The sequence below is a fragment of the Suncus etruscus genome, chromosome 11 (assembly GCF_024139225.1).
Source record: "Suncus etruscus isolate mSunEtr1 chromosome 11, mSunEtr1.pri.cur, whole genome shotgun sequence".
NCBI classification, from domain to species: Eukaryota; Metazoa; Chordata; class Mammalia; order Eulipotyphla; family Soricidae; genus Suncus; species Suncus etruscus.
The window spans coordinates 74862344-74889584 of record NC_064858.1 but is presented as its reverse complement, the minus strand read 5'-3'; the positions used below and the strand labels follow the sequence as shown (position 1 = coordinate 74889584).

The window sequence follows — 27241 nt, the reverse complement described above, 5'->3', positions numbered from 1 at the left end:
AGCTTTTTATTCTAGGGTCATGTTATTTGCAAAGTAAAATGAGAAATAAACAAACTGAGAAGGAGGGAGGGTTTAAATTAATTCCTGCACCAGGGATAGATGAGAACAAGGGGAATATAGCAATACACACACACACACACACACACACACATACACACATACACACACACACACATACACACACACACACATATATAGTATGGCAATACAGCTAAACATCAACCAGTTTAATTCTTGGAAGGAGATACAAGGTTTAAAGAACTACTTTTTAATTGTTATTTTTAGAAAAGCAACGACTTTGGTTCAAATCTTTTTTTTTTTTTTTTGGTTCAAATCTTAAGGAACAACCATGTGTTCTTATTTATTTATTTTGGTTTTTGGGCCACACCTGACCGAGCTCAGGGTTTACTCCTGGCTCTGTGCTCAGAAGTCACTCTTGGCATTCTCAGAGAATTATATGGGATGCCAGCAACCAAACCCAGGTCCATCCTGGGTCGACTGTGTGCAAGGCAAATGCCCTATTGCTGTACTTTCTCTCAGGTCCAACCGTGTGTTCTTTTATACTACTCTAAATGAAGCGACATCACACTTTAATAACCATTCTTTGTTTGTGTTTTGGGCCACACTTGGTATTGCTCAGGGGTTACTGCTGGCTCTGCACTCAGAAATTGCTCCTGGCAGGCTCTGGGGATGCCAGGAATTGAATGGCTGCGTGCAAAGCAAAAACTCTACTGCTGTGCTATCACTTGAGTTTCTTAAAAACCTTATTTCCTCCTCCTCCTCTTCTTCCATCTTCTCTTCTTCCTTTTCCTTCTCTTCACCCTCTCCTCCTCCTCCTTTTTTCCCCCCCTGGGTGTCTGGGCCAACACCATGTGGTGCTCAGAGTTTCACCTGGCTCTGCACTGGTGGTATTCAGTAAGACAAGACCCCTATCTGTCTTCAGGCCCCAAACTTTCTGTTCTTAGCATTACTAGTGCCCTTTTCTGATAGCCTTGACTTCAAAGCAGAAAGGAGTGTGATGGGGTGACCAGGAAAAGAGAGGCAAGGAGGCAAAGTCCCTCACTTTCTGGAATAATTAAAATTTATGCTTATCTGTTTCCTCCAACCACAACTCTGAATCATTCATCTTAAATCACTTTTTCCTTTCCAGTGATCATTTACTAGCCCAGTTGCTTCCACTTGTCTCTTAATTACTCTTTCCCCTTTTCTCTCTGAGAAAGGATCTCTTAATGCAGACCCTACCTTAAGGGTAGTAAGCAGTCATACTAGAGCCGGGAGAGCTTGCAGGAATCGGTTGGCTCTGCTGAAGAAATAAAGGCGAAACCTGGAGTTGGAAGGTGGCCACAGCATGAGCCACTCACTCCTGCTCAGCTCCTAGGTTTGCCTAAGGTGTTCCTAAGTTTGTTGCTCTCCTGTGGCCAGCACACTGCCCCGCCATCCAGGCATGCTTCTTAAGTTACCTGAAGAAACTGTGGTACATATGCACAATGGAATATTATGCAGCCATCAGGAGAGATGAAGTCATGAAATTTTCCTATATGTGGACGTACATAGGATCTATTATATGAAGTGAACTAAGAGGGAGATAGACACAGAATAGGCTCACTCATCTATGGGTTTTAAGAAAAATTAAAGACATTATTGAAAAAAGGTCTGGAGACAATAGAGTTAAGAGCTGGAAGGACCGCCTGACAGTTTGAAGCTCAGCACAGAGAGTGGTGAACGCTGTTAGGGGGATAACTACACTAACAACTAGCATGACAATGTTAAAGAATGAGAGAGGTGGAATGCCTGTTGCGAATACAGGCAAGGATGGGAGAGGAGGGAGATGGGGAGCATTGGTGGTGGGAATGTTGCACTGGTGAAGGGGGGTATTCTTTTTTTTTTTTTTTTTTTTTGGTTTTTGGGCCACACCCGGCGGTGCTCAGGGGATACACCTGGCTGTCTGCTCAGAAATAGCTCCTGGCAGGCACGGGGGACCATATGGGACACCGGGATTTGAACCAACCACCTTAGGTCCTGGATCGTGCTCTCTCTCCGTGAAGGGGGGTATTCTATTTATGATTGAAACCAACTACAAACGTGCTTGTAATCATGGTAAAGATTTCTATTTAAAAACAAGATAATCGGGGCCGGAGAGATAGCATGGAGGTAAGGCGTTTGCCTTTCATGCAGGAGGTCATCGGTTCGAATCCCGGCGCCCCATATGGTCCCCTGTGCCTGCCAGGAGCAATTTCTGAGCCTGGAGCCAGGAATAACCCCTGAGCACTGCCAGGTGTGACCCAAAAAAAAAAAACCAAGATAATCAAGGTGTTTAAAGATATTAATAAAAAAAGTTCAAAAACAAAAGATTCTTACCTGAGTCCCTATTGCTTCACCCCTAAACCCCCCATCCCACCCACACTCGACCTCCTCGGCCCAGACCCCGCAACCTCAAAGTGAGCACCACCCGGATGTGTCCGCTCCAGGCCCTGGGCGGCCGCTGCTGCTGCCGCCGCTGCTGCAGCCGTTGCCGTGGCGACGGATCTCGCGAGAACTGCCGCCCGGCGCCGCTCCATTCTCCACTCTCGCGCGACGTGGGGGTGGGCGGGGCCTGTCGGGGGCGGGGCGGGGGCGGCGCGCAGCTCCTGTCGCCGTCGCGGCTTCCGGTGCGAGGTGGAGGCAGGAAGGCAGGAAGGGAGCAGCGGAGTGAGCCGGGGAGCGGGGCCTGGGCCGAGCCGAACCCCAGTTGGCCGGGGGAGCCGGAGGGAGCCGGAGGGAGCGCAGCTTGCGAGAGCCCAGCGGAACCGTCAGGGGAGGAGGCGTGGGCCGCGGCGGAGCGGGGAGCCGGAGCAGGTGAGAGGCCGGGGGCGGGCAGCGGGGCCCCCAAAGCGAGAGGCGTGGGTGGGGGCTGCGGGGCGCAGGCTCCTTCCTCCCCCGCTGTCGCCCGGCTGGGGGCGGCGATCGGGCTGAAGGACGCGCATCTGGGGGGGTGCGGTGGGGGTGGGGAGGGCGGGGGTGGGCAGGCACCCAGTTATTCGTCCTCCGCGTCGTGCCAGGGGGCGGCCCGGCCTGAGCAACCTCGAGGTCCCCCGAACCCCGAGTCGTGGGCTGGGGAGGGGAGAGTGCAGGGCAGAGGCGTGCGGGGGTGGCTGGAGCAATGGCTGTTCTCTAGATCCTCTTCTCGTTTCTGGGCTAGGAGAATTCTGCCTTTTATTTATTTATTTATTTATTTTAAGAATAATACTTGGATATTATTTATCTTCCCAGAAAGGACTCTCCGGAAAAATGATTGGCAAAGGTATAATTAGATGTTCTTACAGTGCAAAGTCAGGTGGATATTTCCTAGCTCATTCTCTTAAGGATGCACTTTATTTTTCCACTTAATATCAGTTTGCAATATTTTTTTATATATTTTTAATATCTTTATTTAAACATCGTGATTACAAATATGATTGTATTTGTAAAGAACACCCCTCTCCACCAATGCAACATTCCCATCCCCAATGTCCCAAATCTCCCTCCTCCCCACCCCACCCCCGAGAATTCTGCCTTTGACCTAATCCTTTTTCCCCTCTTGCACTCTGCAATGGGAGACGGAGAGACAGCCCATCAAACTCGTCCTAGGGCTGGGGTGTCGTGTGTTGCGGGGTGTTCAAGCTGTCAGGGCAACTGGGAACGCTCCCACCGCACCCTGCTTGCTGGTGGAGAGTGCACCCCCTGGTTGAGGGAGCCGCTAGGTGGGAAAAGGGCAGCAGGTGGGGGGCAGGAGGCGAGGGGGCTGCCGTGGGGGAAAAGGAGCTATCTTTCTGGCTGGGCTCGGGAGAAAGGGGGTGCTTTCCTCCCCCAGAAGCGGGGAGAGCGGGGGCGGTCTGGAGGGAGAGGAGGGAGCATCTTGTCGCTGACTCTGAGTTTGTGTCTTCCAATCCGCTTGCTTGCTTTATAGGAAGGACCAGGATTAACCAGAACAGAAAATGGAGCCATTGCTTTTCCCTTACACCCATGTTGGAGGGAAGGAAAGGGGAGGTGGCGTTCCCTGTCAAAAGGGTCCATTTATAGGAGGAGTTTCCGCCTTTTGGGGTGGTGCTCCAGCGGGTCTTCTGTCTGGCCTTGCCCTGGAAGCTTATGTAGTCTAGAGAGAGGAGATAGAGCGAGGTTACCCCGAGGCTGAAGTGTAACTGAAAACCTCTGCTGCAGTTCGGTTGGGTCACCCCTGCTCTATGCATGAAAGTTTTATTGGTAGGAGATCCGCTGCTGGAGTCTGACTGCTAGAGTCTGTGGTCTTTGCAAACTGCGAGAACTCTCTCTGATCTGGTGGTGACACCTTTTGCTGCCATTTTGTCTTTAGCTTCTTGTTCTTGTTTGGGTCTTGTTCTCTGCTGTGACCGGGTGTGGCTCAGTGGACTGCACATTAGACCCAAATTTGAATAATATCTGTAAAAGTTCATTCCAAGAAACTGAACCAGATGAATTCAACTATTCAGAGTGTTTATCATTGGTCTTGGTAGATGGGAAAAGCCCCTATGTATCACATTCACTAATAGGGCATAGTGAATGGGGTTCAATCCCTGATACCCATTTGGTTCCCCAAGCCGACTCCAAGTACAGAGCCGGGAGTAAGCTCTACATACAGCCAGATGTGCTCCTCCTCCAAAAAAACAAACAAGCCCCAAAACCAAATATTCACAGAGAAATATTACAATATAGTCATTTTTGTTTGTTTTTGGGCTACACCTGGCCACAGTTAGGGGTTACTCCTGGCTCTACACTCAGAAATTACTCCTGGCAACCTCGGGCACCATATGGGATGTTGGGGGTCAAACCCAGCTCAACTTCGTGCAAGACAAATGCCCTATCTGCTGTGCATTACAATCCTGCCTCACAACAGTTTTTTAAATTTGTGTTTGGGCTAAGCTGTTCTAGGGGTTTATTCCTGGCTCTATACTCAGGGGTCACTTCTAAGCAGGACTTGGGGACCATAATTGGTACTGGCGATCATACCTAGGTTGGGTATATATAAGGCAAACATCTCCACTGTACTTACTATCTCTACCTAACACAGTATCTGAAATTCCAGGTCATCTATTTTACCATTGTGGACATAGTGCTGTTTGCAAATCGTGATCTTGCAGATTATAGAGGAGGTAACAAAGTATGCATGTGGTGACTGGCACAGAACTGATGAATGGTGCTGCTATTATCATAGCTAATGCAAGTATAAAGGAGACCACAGTAGGCTGGGAAGAGTGGTAGTGAAGTAATGCTCACAAAGGGTCATATTATGTTTTCATCTTTGCTTAATCTTCTACTGTCATTCTAAGAAGAAGTGTACTCAGGACTGTGGTTGAGATTTGTGGGAGGAACTTCTTTAAAACTAGGCTTCTTAGAGCCAGAGAGATAGCAGATAGTACAAAGGGCTAGAGAGCATGGGGATAGGCCTTGTTTGGTACCCTACCCCCACTTCATTCCCAGATCACATCCAGATGAATTCCCCACTCCCAGGAATGTGGCAGGGAATACTAGCCCCTGAGCACTGAAGTGTGGCCCAAACCCAAATGAATTAAAATTTTGTCTCATGTTCTATATATAGTTGTGTGTGAAGAAAAATAGTTACAACAAAGAAAAAAAAAAAGGCAAGAAGAAAAATAGTTATTTTATTTAAAATTATTTTTGATTTTTGGACCATACCTGACAATGCTCAGAAATTTACTCCTTGCTTTTGTGCTCAGTGATAATTCCTGTCACGGATCAGGGGATAGTTTGGGGTCAAATAGGGGTTGACTTCTTACAAGGCAAGTGCTCTACCCATTGTATATCTCTCCCTCACAAAGCAGTTTTTATTGAAAAAAATGTAGAGATGTGTAAGGGAGAGAGAGAGAAAGAGAAATGCATGTATATTTAAGAGAGAACATGATTTGTTTAGAGGGGAAAAAAGTCTCATGATGATTTTAATTGTGTGATTTTGGCAAAATTGTCCTTAGACTCATTTTCTTCATTCTGTCAAACTGAACAGTATGCTGATGATAGTACCTACATCATGGTGTCAGGAAGATTACATCAGTATTGTACAAAGTACAAATAAACCCAAATGTTAGCTTAATAGTCATCGTCTTGATGGCTCTGTGCTCAGAATTCGCTCCTGGCAGGCACGGGGGACATATGGGATGCCGGGATTCCAACCAATGTCGGTCCTGGGTCGTCCACTTGCAAGGAAAATGCCCTACCACTGTGCTATCTCTCCGGTCACCATCGTCGTGATTTTTAAAAAATTTTTGGCAACACTTGTCAGTGCTCAGGTGTTTCTGACTGTGTGCTCAGGATTTACTCCTGGAGGTATTCAGGGGATCATATTATGTGATGCCAGGGATCGAACCCAGGTCAGCTTAAGTGCAAGGCAAGCACTATTCCTGCTGTACTATCCTTGCAGCCCCCATAATACTAATTTTAATATGTGCACTAAGAATTTCTTAACAGGAGAGAGGATTTTATTTTTATTTATTTTGTTTGTTTTTGTTTTTTGGGTCACACCTGGTGGATTTCAAGGGTTACTTCTGACTGCACTCAGAAATTACCACTGGTGGGGCCAGAGTGATAGCACAGCAGTAGAGCATTTGCCTTGCACGAGACTGACCTAGGATGGATACAGTTCTATCCTCGGCATCCCATATAGTCCCACAGCCTGCCAGGGGTGATTTCTGACTGCAGAGCCAGGAGTAACCCTGAGCCACCACCAGATGTGGCCTAAAACAAAACAAAAATTACTATGGGCAGGCTCAGGGGACCTCTTGGAATGCCAAGGATTGAACCTTGGTCAGCTATGTGCAAGGCAAATGGTCTGCCTGCTGTGCTATCGCTCCGGAGAGAGCAATACCACCCTGGAGAGAGGTTTTTAAAAGAACAATTTGCCACTTGAGGTGCCAGAGTAGAGAGCGATAATTACCATGATTTTCTGTTCTTATTGTAGGCTTATGAGCAGTGAAATCCTTTTTCAACATCAGCCTTATAGAAGCAGCTCCTGTTGTCTTGAGTGGGAGCTGAAGTTAAAACTGAACCATTCACTTGGATATAGGGTAAGGACATGGGGGCTTAAGAATAGTGTTCATGGGCCCGGAGAGATAGCACAGTGGCGTTTGCCTTGCAAGCAGCCGATCCAGGACCAAAGGTGGTTGGTTCGAATCCCGGTGTCCCATATGGTCCCCCGTGCCTGCCAGGAGCTATTTCTGAGCAGATAGCCAGAGTAACCCCTGAGCGCCGCTGGGTGTGGCCCAAAAACCAAAAATCAAAAAAGAATAGTCGGGCCGGAGAGAGAGCACAGCGGTGTTTGCATTGCAAGCAGCCGATCCAGGACCAAAGGTGGTTGGTTCGAATCAAGGTGTCCCATATGGTCCCCCGTGCCTGCCAGGAGCTATTTCTGAGCAGACAGCCTGGAGTAACCCCTGAGCACCGCTGGGTGTGGCCCAAAAAACAAAAAACAAACAAAAAAAAAAGAATAGTGTCCATGGGGCTGGAGAGATTGCATGCAGAAGGATGGTGGTTTGAATCCCTTATCCCCTGAGCCTGCCAGGAGCGATTTCTTTTTTTTTTTTTCTCTCTTTTTTTTGGTTTTTGGGTCACATCCGGCAGCGTTCAGGGGTTCCTCCTGACTCTACGCTCAGAAATCGAAATCGTTCCTGGCAGGCTCGGGGAGCCATATGGGATGCCAGGATTTGAACCACTGTCCTTCTGCTTGCAAGGCAAACGCCCTACCTCCATGCTATCTCTCCGGCCCCCAGGAGTGATTTCGGAGCAGAGAGCCAAGAGTAACCCCTAAGGGCTGCCGGGTGAGACCCAAAAACCAAAAACAAAAAAAAAAAAAAAAAAAAAAGAATAGTGTTCATGTTTGAAAATCAACTTGGCTCTGAGATAGCAATCAACTTACTCCTAACCTATGTTGAGGATTTAGAGTCCTCATTTGAGATCAGTATTTCAACATCCCCCATTTCTTAGACCAAGCTCTTTATTTTGGGACTATACCTGACTCCACTTGAAAGTTGCTCCTAGCAGTGCTCAGAAGACACTTTGTGCCATGGGGTGATACTCAGGCCTCCTGCATGCATATTAGCTCTCTCCAGCACCTGCACTGTGCTCATTAGTCAATCAGATTAAATGTCTGCTTCTGATTGTGTTTCAGAATGTACTGTATTAAGGCCAGAGTTGTAAGATGTGCCTAGAATTTTGTCTGTTGTATCTTTTCCAAAATTTGTTGCAATATAGGTAGGGTAGAAAGCTCAAAGCTTTCTTTTTTTTTTTTTTTTTTTTGGGGTTTTTTTGGGCCACACCCGTTTGACGCTCAGGGGTTACTCCTGGCTATGCACTCAGAGATCGCCCCTGGCTTGGGGGGACCATATGGGACGCCGGGGGATCGAACCACGGTCCATCCTATGCTAGCGCTTGCAAGGCAGACACCTTACCTCTAGCGCCACCTTCCCGGCCCCAAAGCTTTCTTTTTAATGTATATGTGCAGAAAGCTGCAAGCTTTCTGAGTGAAATGAAAAGACATGGAGAGCATTTTGGAAATTCATAAATGTCTGAAAGCTTTGTATCATAATCTGGGAAAGAAAGAATTGAGGTGGGGATTCTGTGAATGTATTAGAGATTTGTCATAGACTTCTGCAAAGGGTCTGCTACATTATATGGATCAGAAAAGAAATTGCTAGAAATTTCAGAGATTCACCATTACCTAATGTCTTGGAAAAAGGTGAGATGATCTGGTGTGGCAGGTCTCGGATGAGAACCTAGCATGAATTTATATGTGAGCATCAAGCTTGAAATTTTTGTTTCTTTGTTTTGGTTTTGGGTCACACCTGGCTCAGGGGTTGCTCCTGACTTTGTTCTGAGGAATCACTTCTGATGGTGCTTGGAGGACCATATAGGATGCGGGGGATTGAACCCAGGTTGGCCATATGCAAGGCATGTTGTGTTAATGTCCAGGTCTCCAAACCTGAATTTTTTTTTTTGAAGGGAGGCCTACATTTTGTTGTGCTCAGGGCAGGGCTTGGGGCTTACTCCTGGTTCTACACTCATGGATCACTCCTGGCTTTGCTTTGGTGACCATATAGGGTGCTCTGGATCTAGCTCAGGTCAGCCATATGCAAGGTAAGCTTGTTATCTGCTCCAGGCCCAATGTTTAAATGACATCATGATTTAGGATGTAGTGTTTTTTGTGCAGCTTTCAACCCCCACCACCCATTTTGTTTTGTTGGCCATACTCAATGGTGCTCAGAATTTACTCCTGGCTCTGTGATCAGGGATCACTCCTGGTTGTGATCAGGAAACTGAATGAACATGGGTTGGCCTGCTCAAAGGAATAGCCTTTCCCATGTGCAAGAGAAACACCTATTTCTCTTTTTGGGGGGAATAAGCAATCAAACCTTTTCTTTTTTCAAAAATTTTATCTGAAGTCTAAAATGTAAAATTGGGGGCCGGAGAGATAGTATGGAGGTAAGGCATTTGCCTTTCATGCAGAAGGACGGTGGTTCGAATCCTGGCATCCCATATGGTCCCCCGTGCCTGCCAGGGGCGATTTCTGAGCATAGAGCCAGGAGTAACCCCTGAGTGCTGCCGGGTGTGACCCAAAAACCAAAAAATAAATAATTAAATAAAATGTAAAATTGATAAAAATGGAATTGCAAATGGAATTGTGGGGGCTGGAGCAATATAGCACAGTGGTAAGGCATTTGCCTTGCACGAGGCCAACATAGGACAGACCCCGGTTTGAACCCCAGCATTCCATATGGTCCCCTGAGCCTGCCAGGAGCAATTTCTGAGCACAGAACTAGGAGTAAACCCTGAGCACTGCCAGGTATGACCAAAAAATTGAATAAATAAAAAAAATGGAATTTCTTCTGATGATAATTATGAGTAGGTGAGATTGCTAAAATCTCAGATGGTTATCTCTATCTACAGGTAGCCTCCATAACCTATTGAGCCCTCGGATTGTTAGAAAATGTCTGATACAGGGGCCAGAGAGATAGCACAGTAGTCAGCTATTTGCCTTGCATGCAGCTGATCTGGGACGGCATTGGGTTCGATTCCTGGCATTGCATATGGTGTCCTGAGCCTGCCAGGAGCGATTTTTGAGCACAGAGCTAAGAGTAACCCCTGAATTCTGCCGGGTGTGGCCCAACCCTTCCCCCCAAAAAAGAAAACAACAGATACAAACAAAAGATTGAGATCACCAGGAGAATACTGTCTTTCTTCATGCCACAAATATGGCCACTAATTTGAGTTCATCCATGCTTCTCAGTAGAACACATATCAAATAAGTTGTGCTCATTGGTGCTGCTCTGACATGAGTTAATCAAGGGGCCCAGAGTCTAGTGAAGTACTTGCCCAACTTTTTCCCATCGTGGCAAGCATAGAAAATGATAGCAGACTTAGTGGTTTGCAATCTGAGATAGCTGACCTAAAGAGCTCTGGCCATCTTACACTCTGCCTGGTTATCCAGTACTGATGAAATCACTATCTAGCTGACCTGTACTGAAGTAAGGCACATTTAGGAAGTTACAGCTTTGAGAAGCAAAATGTAAATGAAGCATACTGTGATGGAGTACTTCCTGGGGGAGAAGAATGTTTGCTAGGGAACCCTGCTGAGCTTTTGGGGGGAGGAAGGAGCACACCTGTCAGTACTCTGGAGTCATTTCTGGTGGTTGCTTGAATCGGGCAACCACATGAAAGGTAAGTGCTTTACCCACCTCCTTTTCTGATGTGGAGCTTTTATTCTCCAAAAAAGTTCCTGACTTTCGTATCTTTAGGATACTTGCTAAATGTTAGGCCTCATCACTGTCTGTTTCATCTGTTTTGGGTTGCCCCCACCTTTTTTTTTTTTGGTGCAGGGAATCAAACCTGGGTTGGCCACATTGCAAATCAAGTACCTTGCTTAACTTGCATGTCACTGTACTATAGTACAGTCAGTGGTAGTCACAGTACTATAATTCTGGTACCTGGCAACTCCTGCTTGATTTGTATTGGGGTACAGATTTTGGGGGCCAAGGGTGAGGGCATGGAGGTTATTTTTAAGAGTTTTGTACTGGGCCCGGAGAGATAGCACAGCGGCGGTTGCCTTGCAAGCAGCCGATCCAGGACCAAAGGTGGTTGGTTCGAATCCCAGTGTCCCATATGGTTCCCCGTGCCTGCCAGGAGCTATTTCTGAGCAGATAGCCAGGAGTAACCCCTGAGCAACGCCGGGTGTGGCCCAAAAAATAAAACAAAACAAAACAAAAAAGAGTTTTGTACCAACTACCATTGAAATTTCAGTCATTTTGCAATTAGAAAAGTAGTGTTCTGGGGCCAGCGAGGTGGCGCTAGAGGTAAGGTGCCTGCCTTGCCTGCGTTAGCCTTGGACAGACCGCGGTTCGATACCCTGTCATCCCATATAGTCCCCCCAAGCCAGGAGCGATTTCTGAGCGCATAGCCAGGAGGAACCCCTGAGCATCAAAGGGGTGTGGCCCAAAAAAAAACAAAAGAAAAGTAGTGTTCTGAAGATCTAAGGCTTCAGATGGAGGCATTGAAACAATCCTGTGGGGCCAGAGCTATAGTGCAGCGGTAGGGCATTTGCCTTGCATGCTGCCAACCCAGGGCTGACCTGGGTTTGATACCCAGCGTCCTCAAACTTTTTAAACAGTGGGCCAGTTCACTGTCCTTCAGACTGTGGAGGGCCAGATTATAGTAAAAACAAAAATTATAACAAATTTCTATGCACACTGCATATATCTTATTTAAAAGTGAAGAAACAAAATGGGAATAAATATAATATGTGGCCTACGGGTCGTAGTTTGAAGACCCCTGGTCCATATGGTCCCCCAAGCCAGGAGTAACCCCTGAGCGTCATGGGGTGTGGCCCCAAAACAAAACAAAATCTTGTGCTATCAGCCATTGAGTATTATGAGATGGAGCAGTTGTAAAGTGACTAGGTTCTAAGAATAAGATAAAACTGAAAGTGTTGGTTTGGAGGGGAAGGAAAAAAAGTGTTAGTTTTAAGAGTGATACAGATAGTCCAAAGAACAAATGAGTCTAATTTTTTAATCTAATCACTTTGTATAACTAGGCTATATTTTGTATGATCTATTTTTTTTGAAAGTTGGCTTGATTATTGGGCTGGAGAGATAGCATGGTGGTAGGGCATTTGCCTTGCATGCAGAAGGATGGTGGTTCAAATCCTGACATCCCATATGGCCCCCTGAGCCTGCCAGGAGCAATTTCTGAGTGTAGAGCCAGAAGTATCACCTGGGTGCTGCCAGGTTTGACCCAAAAACCAAAAAAAAAAAAAAAGTTGGCTTGAACCCAGCACTTGATATATACAAAACATGTTTTATCTCTGAGCTACATCCCTGGCTTCCTAGATTATGTATTCCGTTTGGGTGAGTTTTTTGTTTGTATTTGTTTATTTTGGGGGTCATACCTGCCAGGGCTTTTTGATTGCTCCTGGTTCTGTTCTCAGGAACTCTATATGGTGTGGGAATCAAATCTGTCTAAGCTTTATGCAAGGCAAGTTGCCCTTGCTCTATTTGCTATACTGTCTCTCTGGTCCGTTGTTTTTTTTTTTTTAATAGGGATCAAACCCACAGTCATGCACATACAGTAGGAATGTACTTAATGCTTATGAACTGTACAGTTAGAAATTGATTAAAATGAGACCATAGGGGCTGGGTGGTGGCGCTAGAGGTAAGGTGCCTGCCTTGCCTGCGCTAGCCTTGGACGGACCGCGGTTCGATCCCCCGGCGTCCCATATGGTCCCCCAAGCCAGGAGCGATTTCTGAACGCATAGCCAGGAGTAACCCCTGAGTGTCACCGAGTGTGGCCCAAAAACCAAAAAAAAAAAAAGTAAAATGAGACCATAGGGGCTGAGAGATAGCATGGCGGTAGGGTGTTTGCCTTGCACACGGCTGATTTGAACAGATGGTGGTTCGAATCCTGGCATCTCATATGGTCCCCCGTGCCTGCTAGGAGCAAATTCTGAGCACAGAGCCAGGAGTAACCCCTGAGCGCCGCCAGGTGTGACCCAAAAACAAACAAACAAAAAGAGAGAGAGAGAGAGACCATAGAGAACAGCAGATATAGATGCTCACTTGGTCAGTTATGATCCCTGAGCATAGAGCCAGGGAAAGGAAAGGCTGGAGGAAAGAAGGGAGTAATTTTATGTACATTTCAATAGGTCACTCGTAGCTTTGTTCAGGCTTACTTCTTGGCTTTGTGCTCAGGTATTATTCTTGGCGGTGCTCAGGGGACCATATGTAGAGCGGAGGAGGTTTGAACTCTGGTTGGCTGCAGACAAAACAAGAACCTTACTCTAGAATCTCTCTCTAGCCCTTGTAAGTTCTTTTATTAAGATTAAGGAAAATTGGGGGCCAGAGAGATAGCATGGAGGTAAGGCGTTTTTGCCTTTCGTGCAGAAGGTCATTGGTTTGAATCCCAGCATCCCATATGGTCCCCCGAGCCTGCCAGGAGTGATTTCTGAGCATAAAGCCAGGAATAACCCCTGAGCGCTGCCGGGTATGACCCAAAAAACCCAAAAAACTAAAAACAAAACAAAACAAAAAAAAAGATTGAGGAAAATTGGAGCCAGAGCAGTGGCACAGAGGTAGGGCGTTTGCCTTGCACATGCTGACTTAGGATGGACCTCGGTTTGATCCCCAGTGTCTCCCAAGCCAGGATCGAGGAAAATTTTTCTAGGAACTTTCATCAGACATCTTATTTACTAGTGTTAGTATACAATCATTCATTACTTCATCACAAGGGTAATGGAATCTCCACATCCCTTAAATGGAACCATTTTCTTAACCTAGGTCTGGGAAAGACTATCTGACATCTTCTACCCAACTATCTGAAAAATATTAGTGGTACTGGTTTTTTTTTTGTTGTTGTTGTTGTTGTTGTTGGTTTAGGTTCTTTTTGGCCACACCTGGCAATGCTTAGGGGTTACTGTACTTCTGACTCTGCACTCAGTAATTATTCCTAGTGGGCTTGTGGGAACATATGGGATGATGGGGATTGCCTAAGTATCTGTAGGTTTTTTTTTTTTTAAGAGGGGTGCTGGAGCAATAGTCCAGAGGGCAGTACCCTGCCTTGCATGTGACTGACTTGGGTTTAGGGGCCATCTAGTGGCAAAATTCAAACTCAGAATGGTCTTATCTCTTTGAGTTATCTCCCTGACCCTAGTGGTTCTGTTAAGGGGAAAATTGGGTAGGGTTGTCAGTAACTGCTGCTATTATGCCCCGCATGGTTGCTCTTTGATTCCAGTTACTATCTACACAGATGATGCCCAGTTTCCAGACTTTTCTTTCAAGTGTCATCCCTTAGTATCTCAGAGTCAGTATTTAGTCTAAAAAATCATCACTTTCAGATTTGTTCCTCTTATATTCCCTGTCTGATAAAAATGTTACCAGATTGCTTAGGCCTGAAAAACCTGAACACATAACATCGTTGATTCTGGTATTCTTTTTTTTTTTTTTTGGTTTTTGGGCCACACCCAGCAGTGCTCAGGGGTTACTCCTGGCAGGTACGGGGGACCATATGGGACACCGGGATTCAAACCAACCACCTTTGGTCCTGGATCGGCTGCTTGCAAGGCAAACGCCACTGTGCTATCTCTCCGGGCCCGATTCTGGTATTCTTTATAAATAATTTTTTTAATTTTTTGGTTTTTGGGCCACACCAGCTATACTCAGGGATCACACATGGTGGTGTTCAAGCAATCATATGGGATGCTGGATTGAACCTAACTTGTCTGCATGCAAGGCAGGCGCTCTTGCTTTTTATTATCTAAACCATGCTTATTTTTTTCAGTCTCATTACTTTCTTTTATTTATCATGCTATACTCCAAGTAAGCTACCTCTCATTTATACCTGATTTTACTAATAAAAAGTATTATCTCTAACTTGTCTTTCTTGTTCTTGATGTTCCCTCTTCATTATATATTCTTACTCTCCCTGCAGGTGTCCATTTAGGTGGGATCTGACAGGTTTTTCTTCTAGTTTTTGGGTTATACCCAATGTTGCTCAGGGGTTACTCTGTGCTTGGAGGACCCTCAGGGATGCTAGGGATTGAACCCAGGTTGGCCAATACAAGGCAAGCACCCTACGTGCTATGCTGTTTCTCTGGCCCCAGATCTGACAGTATGATCTGGGAACTTCCCTTTACCCTTAGCCTGAACTGCTCCAGTTCTTTTTTTTTTTTTTTTTTTTTTTTTTTTTTTTGGTTTTTGGGCCACACCCGGCGGAGCTCAGGGGTTTCTCCTGGCTGTCTGCTCAGAAATAGCTCCTGGCAGGCACGGGGGACCATATGGGACACTGGGATTCGAACCAACCACCTTTGGTCCTGGATCGGCTGCTTGCAAGGCAAATGCCGCTGTGCTCTCTCCGGGCCCGAACTGCTCCAGTTCTATCTACATAATATTCAACTCTTGTCTTTACACTGTTTTGTAAATTCTTTTTTTTTTTTTTTTGGTTTTTGGGCCACACCCTGTGGTGCTCAGGGGTTACTCCTGGCTGTCTGCTCAGAAATAGCTCCTGGCAGGCACGGGGAACCATATGGGACACTGGGATTCGAACCAACCACCTTAGGTCCTGGATCGGCTGCTTGCAAGGCAAACGCCGCTATGCTATCTCTCCGGGCCCTGTTTTGTAAATTCTTAAGTTTTCTTGTCTTCTCTCCCATTGACCAAGTTTCATGAAGCTCAAAAGCTATCATCTTACCAAAACAAAACAAAACAAACAAAAAGGGGCTGGAGCAACTTGCATGCAGCCATCTCATATGGTCTTCTGAGCCTCTCAGGAATCATTTATGATTGCAGAGTCCTGAGTAATCCCGAGTACTGCCGAGTGTGGGCCCCTCAAAAAAAAAAATCCTTTCCTTTCCTCTCTATCCCTGAGTCAGTGTAATAAGTGACTTGGGGACGACATCTGTAGCTCCCTAATCATTGTTTAATGCTGGGGGTTGAACCCAATGCTTCTGCAACTGAAGTATGTGCTTCGGGGCCGGAGCAATAGCACAGTGATAGGGCATTTGCCTTGCACGTGACTGACTTATGCTGGACCACGGCTTGATTCCCCCAGAGTCCCATATGATCCTGAGAGCCAGGAGTGATTTCTGAGCACATAGCCAGGAGTAACCCCCGAGCATCACCGGGTATGGCTCAAAAACAAAAACAAAGTATGTGCTTCATCTCCCTGAGCTGTGTTCTTAGTCCCAATAAATGGGTTTTTTTTTTGTTTTTTTTTTTTTCGGTTTTTAGGCCACACCCAGCGGTGCTCAGGGGTTACTCCTGGCTGTCTGCTCAGAAATAGCTCCTGGCAGGCATGGGGGACCATATGGGACACCGGGATTCGAACCAACCACCTTTGGTCCTGGATCAGCTGCTTGCAAGGCAAACGCCACTGTGCTCTCTCCGGGCCCCAATAAATGTTTAATGGATGAATGAATGAAATCTGACATTAGGAGTATTTTGACTTTGGGAAATCTTTGCATCTAGAAGTCATTGAGATACTGATCCAGGAGTTTTATTGTGCTTATTACAGTGTTCTTGAGACAAAAACTTGGACCATTTACAGAAGTCACAAGCCAGCTGTACTAAGGAGACTAAAATACAGGTAGACCTTTAGATTGTTCTGCTTCATTGGTTGTGTTAAAATCTGAGCCCAGGGCAATATAGTGCAGTAGTTTGGGCTGTACTATTTTTTAGTAAGGAAGGGCTACATCCAGAGTGATTAGAGCTGCCCATGGGTGGGCCTGCTAGTCTAGAGCTGGGGTGGAGAACCAGCAACCCATTTAGTCCTCTGGACCTTAAGGAGAGATTCTTGAGTTTAGAGCCCTGAGCACTTCTGGGTGAGACACAAAAACAAACAGAAAAAGGCTTTATGTTTCAAGGCCCTGGGTGCATTAGGATGTTAACCATGACAACATCTTTGATATTCCATCAGTTATCTATTAGTCCATTGGGTATTAAATGGAAAGAAAAACATTTCGCCAATTTTAGTCTTCTTTCCATGTTACAATATTTTCAAACCAGTCTTGGGGTAAGATATGTGTGAAAAGATTGGCAGGATATCTAAGCAACCAACTTATTACACAGAGATACCAAGGTAGTGCTAAGGGCAGAAGAAATGATATGAGATGAGGACATCCTTGAACAATACTTTCATCACCCACTGTGCTTGCTTGGGAAATGAGAGATAATCTAGCAGTAGGGTGCTTGCCTTGCACACAATTGACCTGGGTCCCATCCTGGCACCACATATGAGATTGAACTACAGGAGGGTTGGCACTGGAAGTGTGGGCAGCCAAACTAAAAAGTATATTCTTTGATCATGAAGAATACATAGTAAAATTGGGGCAGCAGTAAATATACAGACATAGAAAAGAACCCTCCATAAGGTAGTAAATGCCATATGAGTATACAATTCAGGGCTTTATTAGCTGACATGATGTGACATGTCAACTATTAAGAAATAAATTTGAGGGGGGCCGGGCGGTGGCGCTAAAGGTAAGGTGCCTGCCTTGCCTGCGCTAGCCTTGGACGGACCGCGGTTCGATCCCCCGGTGTCCCATATGGTCCCCCAAGCCAGGAGCAACTTCTGAACACATAGCCAGGAGTAACCCCTGAGCGTTACTGGGTGTGGCCCAAAAACCAAAAAAAAAAAAAAAAAAAAAAAAAAAAAGAAATAAATTTGAGGGCCCGGAGAGATAGCACAGCGGCATTTGCCTTGCAAGCAGCCGATCCAGGACCAAAGGTGGTTGGTTCGAATCCCGGTGTCCCATATAGTCCCCTGTGCCTGCCAGGAGCTATTTCTGAGCAGACAGCCAGGAGTAACCCCTGAGCAACGCCGGGTGTGGCCCAAAAACCAAAAAAAAGAAAAAAAAAAAAAAAGAAAAAAATTTGAACCCTAGATTTGGCCTCTTTTTTATTTTGCGGACCTTGGTGATAATTCAGGGGCTAGTCCTGACTTTCTGTTCAGGGGTCATTCCTGTTAGTGCTTGAGGAATGAACCATATGTGGTGTCAGTGTTAAACTGGCATTGGTCGTGTGCAAACCAAGCATTTTAAACATAGTACTATCTTGCTAGCCCCTGGGATCAGACTTAGTCTGATAGAAAAGAAGTCAATTTAAAGATGATATGTTTACATATTGTTCTCATTTAATAGTTATTTAGCTATCAGTTCAGTTATGAAAAATATAAAGATAAATGAATATGCCTTGAGTTTATACCACACATTATACCACTCAGAATAGACCACAGCCTATTCTGTCTAACCTTAAGAGCAGCATATTATCTGGAACTGGAGGGATGAACACCTGCAAAATAGATGAGAAAAAAGAGACTAGAAAAGCAGGGAAGACTTACAGTGCGGGAGGTAATGGTAAGACCAGAAGTCTACTGCCATAAATTGCCAAGCCTGGTGGAATCAGATTTTCTGAGCTGTGCTCATATCCCTTACTGTTTCAGTGGTCCTTGGGAATCTATCTGCTTGGGTAGGTTGAGGAAGGATGGCTAGTGGCCATCTGACTTCCACAGAATGATACAGTTGAGCCAGGCCCTCTCCCTGGGGTGTGATCCCTCCAGGTTACTGGAAAGCTTCTCTGGGAAAACTGTCAGGAGGATCATGCCTGGCCCTTAGTGGGAATCTGGAGAGGCCTTTGTGTTCTTTTTGTTTTGTTTTGTTTTGTTTTTGTGGGGGGGGCACACCCAGAGACGCTCAGGGGTTACTCCTGGCTCTTTGTTCAGAAAGCGCTCCTGGCAGGCTCCGGGAACCACATGAGATGCCAGGAATCGAACCCAGGTCAACTGTGCAAGGCAAACACCCTCTACTGTGTGCTATCTCTCCAACCTGTTTCTGATTTCTTTGGGATAAACTAGTACTTTGGTTTCCAGGTGCTGTTGATCTGGCTTTTTTTGTCTATAATTTTTTTTTTTTTTTTTTTGTTTTTGGGCCACACCCAGTGACGCTCAGGGATTACTCCTGGCCGCTCAGAAGTTGCTCCTGGCTTGGGGGACCATATGGGACGCTGGGATCGAACCTCGGTCCGTCCAAGGCTAGCAGGCAAGGCAGGCACCTTACCTCTAGCGCCACTGCCCGGCCCCTTTGTCTATAATCTGCTGCAAACTGAGAAGAACAAAATTAAGTTTTTTGGGTTTTTTTTTTTTTTTTTGGTGTTTGGGCCACACCCAGCGGTGCTCAGGGGTGACTCCTGTCTGTCTGCTCAGAAATAGCTCCTGGCAGGCACGGGGGACCATATGGGACACTGGGATTCGAACCAACCACCTTTGGTCCTGGATTGGCTGCTTGCAAGGCAAACGCCACTGTGCTATCTCTCTGGGCCCCCAAAATTAAGTTTTTGAAAACAACAACAAACAAACAAACAAAACCTCCCACCACCCCTTTAGATTGTAAATAGGGTTCTTCATACACTTTTTGCATTCTTTAGTTTGGGTGCACTTGTCTTGGTCTGTTCCTTCGTGTGTGTGTGTGTGTGTGTGTGTGTGTGTGTGTGTGTTGGGTGCACTGTTTTGATCTGTTCCTTCATGTGTGTGTGTATATGTGTGTGTGTGTATAAAGAATGCCAGCAGCTGGCATATGGTGATTGCTGAATAAGCTGCCCACTGATGAATGTCTCCCACAGGCACAGAGAACTGGCTGGCACGGGAAATTCTGAACCCTCATTTTTTATTTCAGAGATGCTTTTTTATAACAGTCATACTATGGAGAAAGGAGAGAAAAGAGAGATTAAATGATTATGATTCAGGTTGTTGGGGGCTGCTTGTAGATATTTTGTACGTACACTCATAGTGGTACTTTCTGTTCCCTTTATTGTCTCAGCAAGTGTTTGCTAAGTGCCTTGCAAGTATCCAGTTTGAGGAAGCTACTGGTGAGGTCAGCAGAAAAAAGTTAGTTTGAGGGCCTGAGAGATAACATGGAGGTAGGGCAATTGCCTTACATGCAGAAGAATAGTGGTTTGAATCCCGGCAAACCATATGGTCCCCTGAGCCTGCTGGAGCGATTTCTCAGTGTAGAGCAATGGGGTATGGCCCCCCAACAAAATCAAAAACAAACAAAAAAGACATGAGTATGTAATGTGTCAGGTGATATACTAAGTGCTATGAATAAAAATGAAGTGGGATAAATGTGCGGGGGTGTGGGTGAAGAGAAAAAGAAAGAAAAATATATTTTATATGGATGGAAAATCTCTAATGAAGTGACCTAAAAAGGAAGTAAGGGAATGCCTTGTGATGGTTATTTGTGAGAGGAGCTTTCCTTCCCAGCAAACTAAATAGTAAATATAAACAGCAAGGAAAGTGTTGGGGCATAAATGTCAAGAAACAAGAGAGATTGGTAAGATACATGATGACAGTTTTAAGAGACAGCCCCCAGGGTGTAGGGTGCCTTACATGCATGTAACCTGGGCTTGATACCCAGCACCCCAAGCATTGCTAGGAGTAAGGTCTGAGCACTTCGAGAGGAGAAAAAGTAGGGGGGAAAACATTTAATGAGTGAACCAAGGGGAATACAAAATTAATGGGATCTTGTTGGTCAGGGGATGGCTTTGGATTTTTCTGACAGGAGATAATGAAACCCGTCAAAGAGAAAGGCTTTGAGCAGATAGTTTGGCCCAATTTTGATTTTTTGTTTTGTTTTGTTTTGGACTATACCTAGTTCTGCGCTTAGGGATCATTCCTAGCAGGGCTTGGGGAACCAGATATGCTGGAGATTGAACTTGTATCAGCAACATACAAGGCAAACACTATGCTCACAGCACCCTAATAATCGATTTTTAAAAAAATTTATTTGGTTGGTTGATTTGGAGGCCATACCTGGTGGCTCTTGGGGGTTACTCCTGGCTCTGTGTGAGAAGTTATTCCTGGCAGACTCTGGGGCCCATATGGGTTGCCAGGGAAAAAATCAGGGCCGGCCACCTTCCAGGCAAACACCCTACCTGTTGTGCTATTGTTCCGGCTCCCCTAATAATTGACTTTTTTTTGTTTGTTTGTTTTTGGGTCACACACAGCGGTACTCAGGGGTTACTCCAGGCTCTGTGCTCAGAAATCACTCCTGGCAGGCTCAGGGGACCATATTGGATGTCGGGATTCGAACTGACGTCTGTCCTTTGTTGTTTGTGTGCAAGGCAAATGCCTTACCGCTGTGCTATCGCTCCGGCCCCAATAATTGATTTTTAAAATCAGCCTGGTTGCTCTGTGGAGAATAACTTAGAGGTAAAATAGAGGCCGGGGTGTGAGATAATTGTCTTCTGGCAGGTAACCACCTGAAATAGCTTTGCTGGAGTGGAGCCACTAATACCCATGGTTTACTCAGCTGAGGATGAGGGCTAATTTCTCCCACCTTACTTCTTGACTCAGTACTCTGCTGAATAAACAAGCACAGCACAACTTTAATAACTGACATTTCAGAGTGAAAAGGATCAGGTTTTGTTTTTTTGGGTTTTTTTGTTTTGTTTTTGTTTTTGGGTTACACCCAGTGGTGCTCAGGGGTTACTCCTGGCTCTGCACTCAGAAATCACTCCTGGCAGGATCAGGGGACCATTTGGGGTGCTAGAAATCGAACCGGGGTCCATCCCAGGTTGGCTGCATGCAAGGCAAATGCCCTACCACTGTGCTATCACTTCAGCCCCAGGATCAAGTCTTTTTTTTTTTTTTTTTTTGGTCACACCTGGTGGTGTTTAGGAATTACTCCTAGCTCTATGCTCGGGTCTTTCCTGGCAGTCATTCCAGGGGTTATCCCTAATGAGATGCCTGGGATTGGAACTGGGTTGGCTGCTTGCAAGGCAAATGCCATACCCTCTGTGCTATTGCTCTGGCCACAGAAGGGATCAATTTCTTAGGAGTGCGAAGCTCTCATTTTTTCCTCATTAATTTTGGTGCATGTAGGAGGAAGGTGGGATTGAAATATAGGAAGGGAAGAGACAGGGTCTCTTGGTTAGACTAGAGAACCTAAACCTTGGGAACTTGGCAAGACCTAACTTAGTCACAGAGTGGCACTCCTCAATCCACCCTGTCCTCTCCTCCCCCTTTCTAGAAACCTCAGGCATTGCCTTGGAGAATAACGTAGAATGTCACAACTGAAAGGAACTTTAGAATTTATCTAGGGGCCGGAGAGATAGCATGAGGCGTTTGCCTTGCATGCAGAAGGATGGTGGTTCGAATCCCGGCATCCCATATGGTCCCCTGAGCCTGCCAGGAGCGATTTCTGAGTGTATAGCTAGGAGTAATCCCTGAGCATTGCCGGGTGTGACCCAACCCTCCACCCCAAATAAGAATTCATCTAGTCCAATCTCTTCCAGTTACAGGTGTTATTGTAGACAGGTGAAAAAACTTCCCCACTCCCCTGTAGTTCCCCAGGTAATACAGTGCAGGGTTCTGAGTGGTTATAGCTTTGTCTCTGCTCCCAAAGGCTCAAGCTGGGACTTCATCTTCCTCTCTCCTCAGGCTGTTTGTCAGGTGTGACTGCTACTCAGGACTTCAGCAAAGCTGTTCCCATGAAACCTGACAAGCAAACTGTGGAATGAGTTTATTTATCTTTGCCTAGGATCAAGTCCTCTACACCAGAAAGTAGGCCTAAACCAGACCGACACTGCCCCTCTTGGGCCCGACTGTCCTCAGAAAGCAGCTGTAATCATGGGCAATATCTTTGGAAACCTTCTCAAGAGCCTGATTGGGAAAAAGGAGATGCGCATCCTGATGGTGGGCCTGGACGCTGCTGGAAAGACCACCATCCTGTATAAGCTGAAGCTGGGGGAGATTGTTACCACTATACCCACCATTGGTAAGAGCAAAGATCATAAGCAGCTGGGCTAGTCAGGAGCCTATTCCTAGACACCCCCTCCCTCAGCCAAGACTTGGCCTCTTCTCCCCAGGCAGGTCCATACAACTTGTGGGCTTCAGGGAAGGTTGGTTAGTTTTGCTTACTTACTAGCAGGTGCTAGGGCAGCCGTTTGCCCACCTAGTCTGGTCCTCTCTGATGCGGGAACTTCCGTAGCCTGGCACTCAACCGTTGCCTTCAGGCACTGAGCTGGATTGTTCTCTGTGTTGTTTGGAAAGCAGGTGAAGGGCTTTGATGTTCCTGCCAGAGGTGTGGAATTGCTTTAGTTTAAGATCCTCGGTGGCCCTGGTCCTGGTTAAGACCTGCCCGCAGGAGTGAGATCTCTTGCCTTGCAGCTGGGTCTGCAGTCAGGGCTCTAGGAATGTAGCCCACATCTTTGTCCTCATTCTGCCGCTTAGCCCTGCTGCACTGACGCACTCTGGCGGTCAGGGCAGGACGTGGGACTGAACTAGTTCTTCCTAGGGGGGAGAACTAAAGACAGAATGATGGGAAAGGTGGGCTCACACTGCTCTGGCTACTCTGTCCTTTCTGTTGCCCAGCAGTTCCTCCTGTACTTCTCTTGTTTCCTGTACTGTAGGTTGCTAGGTTAAGGAATACAAGACATAAAGCCTTATCTTTCTTTCCCTTCTGGGCTCATGGCCAAGGCTGGGGAGAACAGAAACGGGCCCAGTGGGGCATCATTTGCAGGCCTTGTATTTGAGACCAAGTGGCTCTTTTGTTTTATTTTCCCTAAGGTTTCAACGTGGAGACAGTGGAGTACAAGAACATTAGCTTCACGGTTTGGGATGTGGGTGGCCAGGACAAGATTCGACCTCTCTGGAGACACTACTTCCAGAACACCCAAGGTATAGATGCCCTGGATGAAATGGGGTGAGTGAGGAAGAATAGACTGAGTGACTGCTGTTCCTGTTCTGGGAAGCCACAACTTTCCCTCTGATTGCAACTCCCAGAAAAAGGGCAAGGGGGAGAATAACCTGAAGGGTAGTGGGGGTCGAGGTCTCTCTGTTGCCTGTGTGCAGCCCATGCTCTGCCTCTCTAGGGTTGATATTTGTGGTCGACAGCAATGATCGGGAGCGAGTGAACGAGGCCCGGGAGGAGCTGATGCGGATGCTGGCAGAAGATGAGCTCCGGGATGCTGTACTTCTTGTCTTCGCAAACAAGCAGGCAAGACTTCTCACACCTGAATCAGGGAGAGGGCAGTCTAGTTGTGGAAATAATGGGGGCCTTGGGAAGCTCAATTTTGGAAGTGTGAGAAATGTTGACGACTTCATGCTCGTCTAGTCTCCACCCCAACTTTTTTTTTTTAAGTTTTAATTATTTAATATATAGTCCACCCAACTTTTATTAGCACTGTTTTGTTCTCCTCAGGGATTGATAGATATGTCTCTTCAGGCCCTTAATCTATCTTCTTTCTTATCTATTAATTGAATCACCCACAGTTAGACACTAGTGGTTGGTTTCTCAGTCTGAAGCTCCTCTCCACTTCCCCACTGATTTCATATTGAGTTTCTATTTCCACAATGAAATGAGTGCCCTCTAGTGCCTTGGATCTTAAGTTCGAATATCTGAATCCAACAAAGTTTCTTAAGGGAGGAAAACCCCCAAACAAAAGCCAAACAGGCTTTTTTGTCCTGGGTTCCTGTCATGAGAATTAGAGGATACTATGAACATGTCTTTGATAGATGGGCACTCTGGAAGTCTACAAAAAGATCCTGAGTCTCCTTTTTTGTGTGTTTACCTCATACTCCAGGATTTGCCTAATGCAATGAATGCTGCAGAGATCACTGACAAGTTGGGCCTGCATTCCCTGCGTCACCGCAACTGGTACATTCAGGCTACCTGTGCCACCAGTGGAGATGGGCTGTATGAAGGCCTGGACTGGCTGGCCAATCAGCTCAAAAACAAGAAGTGAGGGCCAGGCAGCCTTTTCCGACCACCCCACCCACCCTGAAATACCTTTTATCTCCCTGCTCCAGCCTACCCTTTCCTTCTGTTGCCATTGTGGCCAGGGCCCTGGGTATCATGTCCGCATACCCAGTAAGAGCCTGGTTTTCCCTGCATACCCTCCTCTCTGCTCACCGATGTGACCAGTTCCTTACTGCTGTCCTAATGATGAATCATTCCAATTTACTGGATTTCAAACAAACAAAAAAAAAGGTTGTTATGGTTTCATGGGGTGACCTCCTCACCTGATGTTCTGGGGTTTGGGAGGTGGGGTGGGATAGGTATTCTCTGTTTGCTTTGTTTGGCTCTGGTTATTGTGCTCTTGAATCTCTTCCCCCTTGCCAGCAGCCCCTCCTATGCCTTGTCTTCCTTTACAACACCACCTTCTTTCTATTCTCCATGGTAATTGCACGGGCCTCTGTGTGTGTGTGTGTGTGTATATATATATGTATAGAGAAACATTTGGGGGCCACGGAAAAGAGTGGAGGGATGGAGTGAAGCTTAGGGCTTAGACCCAGGCCACTGCCCCCACTGCAGCCTATTGTCTGCCCCTTCATAAAGGGAAAAAGGTGAAGGAAGTCTGCCCAGTGTCGCCCTGGTTCCTTTTCTCTGCAGGTGGGTTTTTCTGGATGATAGGACAGATGGTGGGTTTTCCACACCTGTCTTTCTTTTACCCTCTTCATCCTGCTTAGGGCAGGGGCTGGTATTTATTTCTAGATGACTGTTCCTAAGGAGATGCCATTCTGCCCTGCCTTCCTAGGGAAGGAGAGAGGAACCCACTCACTCTTATCAGCCAGAGTGTTCAGCTAATCCTCCCCCACATCCTTAGATTTATTCCTCAGGAGCTTGAGGGGGAAGAGTGGATAAGAAGACCATGTTATGTGTTTGAGACCCAGGGCACTGGAGAGAAGGCCTCAGATTTTCCACCTTTACCAGAAGTTTTCCTCACCCTAGTTGTCTCTGCCTGACCCAATAAAGGCTGGCTTAATTGGGTATGGGGATGACATGCACACCACAATATTCATTCCCCTGTTCTCCAATTCTTCTGGTTCAGGAGATGTTGAAGGATGAACATTTTCTTTTGTTTCCAGGCCCTTGGGTCATTCTGCTATCCCTCTTTCTCCATCCCACAGCTTGCTCCTGCTTTCTTTACCACTTTCCATAAGTGGATCTAGGGCCTGGAGTGAAGGAAATAGAATTTTGAAGTGGTGCTGGTGGGATGCAGTGGTTTTCAGGGTCCTCAAGATTATGTAGTTGTTCAGAAGCTGCTGCTACTGCGTCTCTCTATCTACAGGGGGCGCTGTCCCTGAGGTCCTTGCCTGGGTCCTGACTTCTGCGGTTTCTGTGAAGCCCTGGCTTTTCTTTGGGCTCCTGTGTGTGCTGGCTGTGCCTGAGCTCCAAGATAGAGCCCGTAACCTTTCTGCTAAGATCAAGGCCCAGGACCCTTCTCTACAGTATGGCTGAGGGATCTCTTCCTGGAAGGGCAGTCCCAAGCCCTGTCCACCCCAGCCTCCCCAGATTGAACTGTGAAAGTGAGGTTCCAGGGGTGTCTCCTTCAGTGCCAGATCCTTAGTGATGTCTTACCCAGGTTGCAGTTGGTGTGTCTCTTGCTCTAGGTGTGTGTGTGTTTGTGTGTGTGTGTACTCGCGCGTGCATCTGTTTGTGGTGGGGGTTGGGGAGTGGGGTTCTGGAGCTTTGATTTCATTTTAAAATTTGTTCACTTATTCTGTCCCACAGATGCTCCCCTCCACACATTTTTTTTTTTTTTTTTGCCTCTGTCTATTTTCCACCCACTCCTGTTTCACAAATGCTTTCCTTGGTCTTCAAACTCATACACTATTGATACCCCCCTCCCCATTCTGTTGTTTTGTGGTTTTTGAGGATTTTAACTTTTTCCCCTTCCTTCCTTACTATTTATTTGTCAACCCCAAATAGATTTTCCTTATCTCAGGCCCACCCATGTTTGCGGGATGCCCAGGGGCACAGGGTGTGTTTGAGGTGATGGACTTGGAGATTCCTAGGTCCTGCTGCTTGAGATCTGTTCATCAGGGGGCAGTATGTGATCTTGATGTGTCTTGGCAGGAGTGGTCCTTTCTACATTCAAGTTTACCTAAAACCCTTTTAGGATGGGGTGTTTATTCTTTTTCTGCCCTCTTTCTCCCTCATTTTCTGTAGTATAATTTTGTGCTTTGTTCCAGCCTTTCTTCTCCCTGGGGATTCCCCCTCTCTTCTTCCCCAAAGTTTGTTTGTGGTGTTACAGTGGTAACTGCAATTCTGAACTGATTTTTCTCTTCTTTTTTCTCCTCTGGAATGTAGACTGTAATGTTTAATAACTCATCTCCTCTCTCCTTGCTCAATATGCGGGATACCCGATGACTGTGACCCTGGTTGGAAATTAAATTTGTTTTATGCAGCTTTGGAGCAGACCTTCCTCCTTGATATGCAGCAACT

General features: G+C 46.3%; 1 protein-coding gene across 1 annotated transcript; it reads left to right on the top strand.

Moving 5' to 3' along the window:
• Nucleotides 1–2775: 2775 nt before the first annotated feature.
• On the top strand, nucleotides 2776–27203 carry ARF3 (ADP ribosylation factor 3). The gene is made up of 5 exons (XM_049783613.1): nucleotides 2776–2835; nucleotides 22553–22789; nucleotides 23581–23691; nucleotides 23886–24010; nucleotides 24597–27203. The coding sequence occupies exons 2-5, from the start codon at nucleotides 22642–22644 to the stop codon at nucleotides 24756–24758; spliced, it is 546 nt and encodes a 181-aa protein (XP_049639570.1). The 5' UTR covers nucleotides 2776–2835; nucleotides 22553–22641; the 3' UTR covers nucleotides 24759–27203.
• Nucleotides 27204–27241: the final 38 nt, after the last annotated feature.

Bases quoted from the DNA above. Each gene is read 5' to 3' on its own strand.
- ARF3 (XM_049783613.1), top strand. From the start codon at position 22,642: ATGGGCAATATCTTTGGAAACCTTCTCAAGAGCCTGATTGGGAAAAAG. The intron at 23,692-23,885 runs GTATAGATGCCC...CTGCCTCTCTAG, and splicing joins CTACTTCCAGAACACCCAAG to GGTTGATATTTGTGGTCGAC. The intron at 24,011-24,596 runs GCAAGACTTCTC...CTCATACTCCAG, and splicing joins TTGTCTTCGCAAACAAGCAG to GATTTGCCTAATGCAATGAA.